Source organism: Panthera uncia, chromosome E1, assembly GCF_023721935.1.
Source record: "Panthera uncia isolate 11264 chromosome E1, Puncia_PCG_1.0, whole genome shotgun sequence".
NCBI classification, from domain to species: domain Eukaryota; kingdom Metazoa; phylum Chordata; class Mammalia; order Carnivora; family Felidae; genus Panthera; species Panthera uncia.
The window spans coordinates 5272223-5282961 of NC_064814.1; the positions used below are offsets into that span (position 1 = coordinate 5272223).

The 10739-nt window shown below is 59.8% G+C and overlaps 1 protein-coding gene across 1 annotated transcript in view; it reads left to right on the top strand.

Annotated features, from left to right (window-relative positions):
- The first annotated feature begins 5882 nt into the window (after positions 1-5882).
- Positions 5883-10739, top strand: part of EVPL (envoplakin) — a 17943-nt gene continuing 13086 nt past the window's right edge. The window contains 5 exon segments of the mRNA XM_049638142.1: positions 5883-6201; positions 8960-9059; positions 9381-9535; positions 9645-9771; positions 10547-10672. Coding sequence (XP_049494099.1) covers positions 6104-6201; positions 8960-9059; positions 9381-9535; positions 9645-9771; positions 10547-10672 — 606 coding nt within the window. The 5' untranslated portion in view covers positions 5883-6103.

The following is a 10739-nucleotide window of genomic DNA, read 5'->3' on the forward strand; positions in this document are numbered from 1 at the left end:
CCTCACCCCCTCTAGGAGAGGACGATGGACTCCGGGGACTTCCCGGGAGGGGCTGTGCTCCGCCTGGCCACTGTGATGCTGTGATGCCGATTTGGCTCATCTGGCATCATTCGTACCAAAAGCTAGCTGATGGCAGAATTCTAAACAGCACATGGCCATCCACAGCCTTCACAAGCTTGGAACCTTCAGAGGCCTAGGAAAATGTCCAAAGGTAGGAAAAACATGTGTTGGTTTTAGTTTTATTTTTAAGACACTTGTTGCTACGGAAGAGACGGAAACCAGGTTTAGCTGTAAAATTTATCGATGTTCCAAAGCCGAGAGATAAATTGGAAGCTGCCTGCATCCTGACAACCCCAGCTGGAAGAATCTAGCCCGTGGGTCCACCAGGTGTTAGGGAGCCTGCACGGGACACGGGCAGGATGGGCCCGGCTGCAAGCACCACCCAGCACGGTGAGCGCTCTGCAACGTTAGTGGTGTTACCAGTTGGTAGGAGTTAGAGGACATAGGATCTCGGATGATGAATACCGATGGAATGTTCCCGAGAACCTTTTGTCTGACCTTTTCGATTTCGAACTGTTAAGGGACTGATCTCAGGATCTAAGGTTTGATTTTTTAGTTTTGCTTTAAGGCGGGACTGTGACAGCCTCCACGGCCCTATCAGAGCCCGTCCGTCCGTCCGTCTGGCGAGCTGCTCTGGGCAGGTGCCAGGACCTGCAGAAAACCCTCCCGGCCGCACCCTCTGCGTTGTGTTGGAGGGGAGCCCGGCTTCTGTGGTCCCCTTTCTTTCCACCTCCATTAACTGTCACTGTGTGTCCTCATGCTCAGTCTGTGGTTGAATGACTCCTCACACGTGGAAAAGAGCCACATCCCTTCTATTAGGCTGAACTTCTCCCAGGGATCTTCTGGCAGGAGGCAGACAGGTAACCGGTCCCCGAAAGCTGGCGGTGGTAGCTCGCTCTGGCTCGTGTGTGGAGTGGAGAGGGTGTGGAGGTCCTCACCTGTAAAAGAGGGGCGTCTGTCTCTAACGGAGAAGGACAGCGGGCACAGGGCTTAGTACCCAACAGCCACTTGACAAAGAGGAATTTCCTTCCCTTCGCTCCTCTGTGGACGCAGCTGGCATTAGAACACGTGCTTCTCCCTCCAGTGCTGCCTGTAGCCCCTTGGCACCTGTGCCCCTTCGGGGCTCTGACCTGGGGCCTGGCGGGAGGAGCTCCTGCCCAGCTAGGACCCGTTCATAGAAGTCTCTTCTCACTGTAGCCCAACAGGGAGCGGCTCTCTCCTGGGACAATGTGAACCCTGGGTCCAGGAAGCGGGGCTGCCGTGCAGGGAGTTGGCCGGGGTGGGCTTCCCTCAGCGCACCCCACGGCCTTTCTCTGCCGCCCTCCCTCCAGAGCCGGGCCCTGCTGGGTCTAAACAGTGTCACCAGGACAACCAGCCGAGTCCACAGAGCTGCCTGTCCTGTGTGCTTCCAATTTCCTGGCAGGGAAGACTAATTAGGAAGGGCTGCTCCTCAGCTGTGAAGACTGTTGCTAGCTCTTTCGGTTTTGTTCTGTAAACCTTGTCCTTCCTCAGGCCAGTGCCCAGGGCTCCGTGCAGGTTCGCCGCCTCCACCAGACCTGAACTTCACAGGTGGGCCGCAGGTCTTCAAGGTGGCAGCCCGGAGCCCTTGGGCACCCTGGGAGACCCGGAGGCCCAGCAGTTCCTGGGTGACAGTGGGCAGCTGCAGACTTCTGGAACTTTCTGGAACATAGGGGTTGCTTGTGCAATAGCAGGCTTCACAGCGGCCCAGAGGCGACCCGTCCCAGCACTGGTCCAGCACCTGGACTGGGCCGGCCTCTATGGCCCAAGGCTAGGGAAGGGAAGTCACTCCTAGAGGGGAACAGACACCAGAAGGCCGCCTTGACTTTGTCCTCTCAGGCCAACTTGGGACTTGAGGACTCCTGAGGTCACCCTGTATTCTCTGTCTCGCCATCCAGTATGGGGGGCCCTAATCTCACGATAGGTGGGGTTCGTTTGTTGGTTGGTTTGAATTGCTAGACTCTTCCTGTAAAAGGCCCAAAAGGAAGAGCTCCTTTTCCTCCTGTTCTGCTCTTAGGCAGCCATGGTCACCTTCTGCTTGTCTCCAGGCTGACCTCCAGGCTTGTTGGGTTCCGGGGCCCACGGCTCTGCCTCCCCTGGCGCCTGCAGGCAGAGGGAGGCTCATCCCTAATGCCCTGCCCCGGCAGCCCTCACCTCTCCAGGCCCAGCTGGTGGAGGCACCTTCGCTCCTCAGCGGGCCAAGGAAGCGTGAGGCGGGAGAGCTTATCGGTCAGCTCGGCTCCACGGGCCTGGTGGCAGAGCTTCTGTTCAAACAGGGCAATTTGCAGAGATGGAAGTCTGGCCTGATCGAGGGCCACACGGGAGCTTGGCAGGTGATGGCTCCCAGGGCAAAGTCGGCAATTGCCACCATCTGCTTCAGCAGGGAGAAGAATGCCCCTCTCTGCAGGAACCCAGAGAGCAGGGGCGGGGGGGCGGCGCATAAGCCCTGGCACATGGTCCCAGCTGCCACCCTGTTGCCCAGCTGCGTGCGTGCATGGCGGCCTTGGGACTGGGACCTGAGTGGCTTTCAGTTCTGATCAGCCCTGCTCTGGCCTCCGGCCCCACGAGCTGCAAGTGGCCCACGTCACTTGGCCTGCGTGCTCCAGGCTGGGGGATGCAAGCAGCTACTGCTTGAAGTCGTAGCTGGCACAGTGCTGGGGGGAGACCTTGGACTAGTCCACCTCAGCTGCTCACTCCACAGAGGAGGACGCAAGCTCCGGGCGAGGGGAGGCCCTGGTGGCAGGACAAGGAGCCAGGTGGAGCTCGGCCTGCCTGCTTCAGAAGGAGATGTGGCAGGGGCGAGGCCTGGGAAGCCTGAAAGTTGGGACACCCTGCCCAGCTTCCAGGTCAGAGCTGTTTGGTAGAATTGTACAGTTGGCCCCTGAAAAAGATGGGTGTGTACTGTGCAGGCCAACTTATTTGGGGCTTTTTTTTTTTTTTATTTTTTTTTTTTTAATAAATGCAGTCCAGGGGCGCCTGGGTGGCTCAGTCGGTTGAGCCTCCGACTTCAGCTCAGGTCACGATCTCACGGTCCGTGAGTTCGAGCCCCGCGTCAGGCTCTGGGCTGATGGCTCGGAGCCTGGAGCCTGCTTCCGATTCTGTGTCTCCCTCTCTCTCTGCCCCTCCCCCGTTCATGCTGTGTCTCTCTCTGTCTCAAAATAAATAAACGTTAAAAAAAAATTTTTTTTTAAAGAAAATAAATGCAGTCCAGTACTATAAACAGATTTTCTCTTCCTAAAGACTTTCTTAATATTTCTTCTCCAGCTCTCTTCATTGTGAGACTAATACACATCACATATAAAATATGGGCTAATCGAGTAGGTTGTTAGTAGTTAAGTTTGGGGGGAGTCAAAAGTCATGCAGAGATTTTCAACTTAACGGGGGGCTGGCACCCTGCACCCCCCACATTGTTCAAGGGTCAACTTACTGTGAGCCACAAATGCAAGCCACATCTGTAATTTTAAGTTTTCTGGAAACGCACATTAAAAGCGAAGTGAAAAGCAACCCATAAAACTATTTTTTTAAATGCATTTCACTTAACACAGTGTTTCCAAAATATTTTGACTTCAATCAATATTAAAAAAAATGAGATATTTTGCATCTTTTCATACTGAGTCTTTGAAATCAAGTGGCTGCCGTGTGGGGCGGTACGGTCTCCATGGAGGCTCTGTCCCATCCCGGCTTTCTCAGTGACACTTGGCTTGCTCACATATTTAAAGCCCTACATCTTTTCTTTCTTTGTCCCTTCCCTTTCTCCTGTGCTTTTAGTCTTGGGGGTCAGGATCACTGCCATCTGACTAGGAACATCTCCGAGATCAGGCTGTTCCTGCCTGCGTGTCAGCCCCTGTCTGGGGAGCTGGGTGCTGATTTGACTCGGCATTAGACAGTCACGCCAGGAATTCACCTCTTGGTTTTCTTGCAGTGAATCAGTTAGCCTTAATCGCTGGGGCGTGTGCAGGCCTCCTGTGGCGCTCGTTTATTTCCAGGAGAGCTTCTGCAGACAGGAGACAAAGCTCAAATGTTCCAAATCTCCGCCTCCTGCCTTCTCCAGCCGGGGTCTGCTTCCCTCTCCCCTGTCCACGGTTAAGGGGCCCTCCCCTGGCCCCAGCTGTTCCCAGGGCTGGAGTCTAGACCTCTTTTCTCCCTGCCCCCTCCCTCCATTGACCACCACCGCCCAGGAAGAGACTCGGAGCTCTCGGGAAGGCAGCCTTCCTGTCTCGGCTCTCCCAGGGGCTGCCGCCACTTGTCCAATCTCGAAGATAAGGAAGTGAGCTCTCTGGGTGGATATGCGAAGTTGGCGTTCAGGGCTGGCTGCTGGACCTTGCAGTCATTTAAACAATGGCCCTTTTCTGAGAACGGTTGATTGCTAGTTGTGGTGAGAAGAAAATTGTCACCCTGCAATAACAGGGAGGGAGGGCTGGGGCGGCGGGGGCCGTGTGCCCTCTGGGCCTGGCCTTCCATCCTTGGCTCCCGCTCACCATCACGTTCAACTGGGAGCAGGACTTTGGAGACCACTCTGCTCCCCTACTGTTACTTGCTCTGTCAAGGCTCCTTGGTGCCCTCCCCACCCCTGCTGCCCCCCTCAGCCCCTGCCCCTCCAGGATGGGTGACTGCTGTGTCCCCTCTCCAGGACCAAGTTCGGTGGCTTGTCCATGAGATGCTGCCCAAAGGGACTCAAACCTTTTGTGTCCTCCCGGCGCACACGGCCGGTCTCAGCTCTGTCCCTGCTGTCTCCAGTCGGAGGGATCCTTCTTTCTTCTCTGGGTGTTTTCTGCCCTCAGCTGGGCCTGCCGGGAGGTCCCAGGCCTCCAAACCCAGCACGACTGCCTCCCTCCCTTTTGCTGCTGCCCCAGCCCTTCCTCCACCGGAACTGTAATGGTTCCAGGGAGTGGCTCTAGAGCCTCGGAAGGGTTCTTCTCGGCGGGCCAGTGAAATGAGTGGCTGGCAATAGAGGGGGCACCGTGGGAGAAGGCGGCTACCGAGATGGCCTCCCTGGCACCCAGTGTGAGGAAGAGGCCACGAAACTGGTACGGCTGTCCGCCACTCCACCTGTCTTGAGAAAAAGCCACCAGGGACCACTTCTGGGGGACCAGGTGAGGAGAGGTAGTCAGGAAAACCCAAGTCTAGTGGCTTCCCAAGGGGCTCAGCCGGACCCTAGGCTCAACAGCACCTGCAGGCTAATGCTGGGGGTTCTTGGGGGAGGGGGCGCCCCAGCCCCTCTGGAGCTGGTCTCGGACTCTTTGGAGGATCCCAGCGATGTCCTACTGCATCTGGCCCCAGGGCCACGGACAGACAGGATGACACTGAGCCAGCCAGGAAGACCGGGCAGCGGGACTGTGGGGTGTCCTCTGGGGAGCCAACTGGGTGGTGCCCGCTTTTAAAAATGTACCTTGCGCCAGTTGTCTGGGGTGAATGCCCCCTGGCTGCCCCATCATGGTGGTGGAGAGCACAGAGCAGAGGCCAGCCGCCCCCGGCCGGTGGGGTAAGAGCTGTGGGTGGGGGCGTGCCGATAGCCCGATAGCCAGGTGCCCTGTATTGCCTGGAGGTGTTTATCAACCCCCAGCCCGAGCTGCAGGCTGCGAGGCCGGGCTCCCGTCTTTGAGCATGCGCGAGCCTCTGTCTGTCCGCAACCCTGTCCCTCCTGGGCCCGGCTATTTCCCCGCCTGCCTGGATGCGATCTCTGCCGCTTCCCTCTGGGCGTGTGGGTGTAACAAGTCCAAACCTTCTCTGGGAGTCAGGCAGGCTCGGGCGCCCCGCCCTCTGGGCTGTGCCTCTTCCTCCCAAACTGGTTGTGCAGGAGCAGCTGAGTGTGGGCAGTGTGGGTGCATGCGTGGCAGCCCCGGCCGGCCGGCGCCCGCTCGCCGCCTCACCTGCGGGGAGGGGCCTCCCAGAAACTGCCTTCTCGGTGCCTGGCCACCCCACCTCGCCAGAGCCCAGCTGAGCAGCCAGCGAGGACACACGCCCGCTGCCTGCCGCCCGCCTGCACCGGCCGAGCCCAGCCTGAGCGGCACCTGCCTTTACAACCATGTTCAAGGGTCTGAACAAAGGCTCCCAGGGAAAGGGGTCCCCTAAGGGCTCCCCGGCCAAGGGCTCTCCCAAGGGCTCCCCCAGCAAGCACAGCCGGTAAGTGGGGCCCGGGGCAGCGGGCTGGAGCGGGGTGGTGCCCGGCCCAGGTGCTCCCATTTCCACCTGCCAATGGCAGCCCGCCCGGAGCTCAGGACCAGCCCAGTGCTGGCATTTAGTGTCCCGAGGCCAAAGGGCCCCGGGGGTGGACTCTCTCCCTTGCCCAGACAGTTCCAGTCCTAGCAGGAGGCCAGGGACGGCCTGGGGCTCCCACATTGTCCAAGGGGCCTGAGGGCCACGGCTGGGGGTGCTCTGCGGGAGACACGATGGATGACGAGGGTCCCGGGGGTGCTGGGAGACCGGAGTGCCTGGCTCCCTGTCCGTGGCTCTGCCCTCACGGCTCTGCTTGGGCTGGGCTGACCCTTGGAACCTGGGTACAGGGTGGGCAGAGGGACGGAGGCGGAGAAGGGAGGCTGGGTGCCTGGCGCAGGGAGGCGGGGCTGTTGTGCTGCTGGGTCCAAGCTGTAGCTTTCCTCTCCAGGCTCTCACCTGGGGCCTTGAGTTTTGTTACAGCGTTGGGGTGTGAGGAGAGGGTGCCGCAGGGAAAGGGGAGGGCCAGAAGGCCCGGGACATCCTCAGAGCCTCCCTCTGCTGCCCCAGCTCCCTGCCCGGCCCGGCCTGCCTCTCGACAGCCCCATGGTCCGCAGACAGACTTGGCCGCTGCCTTCTCGTTCTTCCCTCTCACTGGCCGTCAGCCCCCCCTGCAGGGTGGAGGTGGCAGATGGGAGTGGAGATGAAAGGCTCATTACCCTGATAGGGATCAGGGTGATGACACTGAGGCTGGGCTTCTGGGCAGACAGGAAAGACGGCAGTTAGGACTCTCACTGCAGTGACCTGTCCTTTGGGGCTCCTGGGCCCTGCCCAGGGTGGAGTGTGCTCCTCCCGATGGGAGCAGCCCTCCCAGGAGGCCAGGCCTGAAGACAGGTGACCCGGGGCTCAGGCAGGACCCACAGCCCCCTGTCCCCAGCCAGGCTCCAGGGCAGCGCTTTCCTAGCCTGGGGCAGCTGGCGGATCTGTCTACACAGCTCAGTTGGCTCTGGCTGCAGTCACCCCACACAGGGCTCATTGTTCCCCTCCTGTGCAGTCTATTCCTTTGACACGTTTATTGAGCACCTACTGTGTGCCAGGACTGTTCTAGGCACTGAGGATGCCACCTTACACAGAACCAACAGGTCCTTAACTTTGTGGTGCCTATATTCTAGTGGAATAAGACCTAGCTGGATGCCGACTACACAGGCTGCACACTGGCTGCTTCAGATGGATTCATCCTCCTAACACAGAAACACTGTGATGTAGATAGTATTGAAGCCCCACTTTACAAACGAGGCACTTCGGGCACAGAGAGTTTAAGCAACTTGCCCAAAGCCACACAGCAGTATAGCTCTGGAAAGTGATCATACCCAGGCTGTTTGGTCCACAGTTCTTTCATTTTTTAAAAATGTTTATTTATTTTGAGAGAGAGCACTCGTGAGCAGGGGAGAGGCAGAGAGAGAGAATCCCAAGCAGGCTTTTTGAGATCAGTGCAGAGCCCAACTCGGGGCTCAGTCTCGGGAACTGAACCGTGAGATCATGACCTGAGCCAAAATCAAGAGTTGGATACCAGGGGTGCCTGGGTGGCCCAGTCGGTTAAGCATCCGACTTTGGCTCGGGTCATGATCTCACGGTTCGTGGGTTCGAGCCCCGCGTCAGGCTCTGTGCTGACAGCTCGGAGCCTGGAGCCTGCTTCCGATTCTGTGTCTCCCTCTTTCTCTGCCCCTACCCCACTCACTCTCTCTCTCTCAAAAATAAACATTAACATTTTTTTTTTTTTTAAAGAGTTGGATGCTTAGCCAAATGAGCCACCCAGCTGCCCCTGCCCAGAGTTCTTTCTGGCACCATCCCTCTGTTGGGGCAGCCAGGGGTGGGGGTTCATCCTTTGATCCCTAATTCAAGGCCAGCTCCCTGAAGCCTTCCCCTTCCCCAGGGCCGTGACCTCACAGGGTGCTGTGCTTATGAGGCTTGGACGGCTCTACCTGTTACAAGGTTTGCTTGACCCTCTAGGCCGCAGGGCGTGAGCTCAGGCACACAGCAAGTGCCCGGTGCAAAGGACTCTGGGGAGCCAGATCAGGCTTATACTCTGCTCCTTGCTGTGCGACCTAGAGCAAGTCAGGTCCTAATCTAGGCTTAAATCCCCTTAATCTGGGGATGTCGAAGTGTCCGCACAATCTCTATGCCTCCCCCTGCCCCAGTGCTGTGTGGCTCCTTCAGATGGTTATTAGCCTGGGCATAGGCAAAGGCCAGGGTGTGAGGGGGAGACAGGGCTGGGGTGGGAGGAGGTTGGGGTGGGGGACATGCCGCCGCTCCCCTACCCCCAGCCAGCCCACTGCCCCTCCCAAAGCCCAGCCATGCCGTCTCGGGCCTTAGCGGCTGAGGCATGATTCACTCCCAAGTGAGAGGCAGGGAGCTGGGTGGGGTTAGGAACTCACTGCCAGGACGGTGATGTTGGCCTGCTCCCTTGTGCCAGACACACTGGAGACCCCCATTCTCTGATCCCTCATGTGGGGACAGTGCTCTCCGACCTTCAGGACTGGGAATCTCCCAGAACCTCCTGCAGAGAGAGAGACCAGAGACCCCACGTCTTGGATGCCGCCCTTCTGGGCAGGGAGCCTGGCTGCAGAGAAGAACAGGGCCGAGGGACACGGGGGACCCCACACAGGTGGACCCCATGCAGGTGGCTCTTTTCCAACCAGGCTGCTCTCTGTCCCCACCCCCACCCCAGGGCTGCCACCCAGGAGCTGGCCCTGCTCATCTCCCGCATGCAGGCCAATGCCGACCAGGTGGAGAGGGACATCCTGGAGACCCAGAAGAAACTGCAGCAGGTAAGGCCGCAGGGGTGAGGGGGCAAGGGAGGCTCCCTGGAGCATCTGGAGTGCAGGCGGTGAAGGTGGGACAGACCACCCTTGGCCTTGTCTGGTCGTTCCCCAAACACAGTGGGAGAGAGGGCTCCGCTCTGCTTCTCTGTTGGACTTCCAACTTGGGAGGGTCAAAGGGGCTCCCCCAAGTCTTTGCACCTGCCCCACAGATGCCCTGGGCCTGGCCCTCTGCTGGTGTGGGCACTGAGGTCGGCAGATGGGAATGCGAGAACGGGGCTCGGGGCAGGGGTGATGATGGGCAGCGAGGATGTGGTCCCACACCCGCAGGACCGAGTGCATGGCGAGCAGGACCAGGCCCTGAAGCACCGGCAGGAGGTGGGCCGCAGCCTGAAGGAGGCCGAGGTGCTGCTGAAGGACCTCTTCCTGGACGTGGACAAGGCCCGGCGGCTCAAGCACCCGCAGGCCGAGGAGATCGAGAAGGAGTGAGTGGGGTGGCAGCCGGGGCCGGGGCCGGGGCTGGAGAACGGAAGCGTCGGGGCTCCAGGGGAGCCCCAGGCCCAGCCCTGACCTGCCGGCCCCCCTCCTTCGTAGCATCAAGCAGCTGCACGAGCGGGTGACCCAGGCGTGTGCCGAGTACCGCGCCCTGTACGAGAAGATGGTGCTGCCCCCTGCCGTGGGGCCCAGAGTCGACTGGGCACGGGTGCTGGAGCAGAAACAGGTCAGGGTCATCCCCAATGTCAGAGACACCTCAGGGAGCTCAAAATCACAGCTGACCCAACCGGAAATCACAGAGCTCTGTGTCATTGGGGGGGAGGGGGGCTGCTGAGTGCTTGCACCTGGGAGGGTCTGGGAAGGGAACGCTCGCAGGGGACCGTGCGCAGCCAGGGAAGGCTTCCTGCAGGAAGGGGTGTGTGAAGAGGTGGGAGGGTTCAGTTAGGTTGGGGTGAAATGGTGAGAGGACATTCCAGAAAGAAGAAACGGAGGCTCCAGCCTAGGGTGGGGTGGGAACGGGGTTTTCTGGGGAGGCAGGCAGAGCCAGGTCATGGGCGTGTCACCCTGAGCATTGGGTGGGGAACCGTGCCTTGATATCACAACACAACGGTGCCTGATGACAATGAAGGGACAGTGGGGAGGGCACAGGTGTCACAGGTGTCGCAAGGTCCCAGAGCCTAGTGACAGGTGTGTAGGCGGGAGGTACCGAGGCCAGGGCAGGTAAGGAGGCAGGGAGGGGCAGGAAGACATTTTAGCGGCCGCGCTCTGCATTCTGGGGACCAGTAGGCATCGGGGACTGCGGTCGTGATGACGCTCAGCCAGGGCCACCAGAGGGCAGCATGTCCCCCGGGGTGAGCTGTCTGCCGTTCACCTAGGCTGCTCTGCGGGCCTGTCCACCCTCTGCCCCAACGACCGACTCCGCTCCTCCGCACGGGGACGCGGGGAGGGCGTGGGAGGGCTGGCGCCCTGCGGCTGAGCTGAACCCCCAGCTCCTTCTGCAGAAGCAGGTGCGCGAGGGCCGGTACGGGCCCGGGATGGCCCAGCTGGAAGAGCAGATTGCCGAGCACAACATCCTGCAGAAGGAGATCGAGGCCTACGGGCAGCAGCTGCGGAACCTCATCGGGCAGGTGGGGGATGTACATCCCAGCCTGGCCCCCCCCCCCCCCCCCCCCCCCCCCCCCCCCCCCCCCCCCC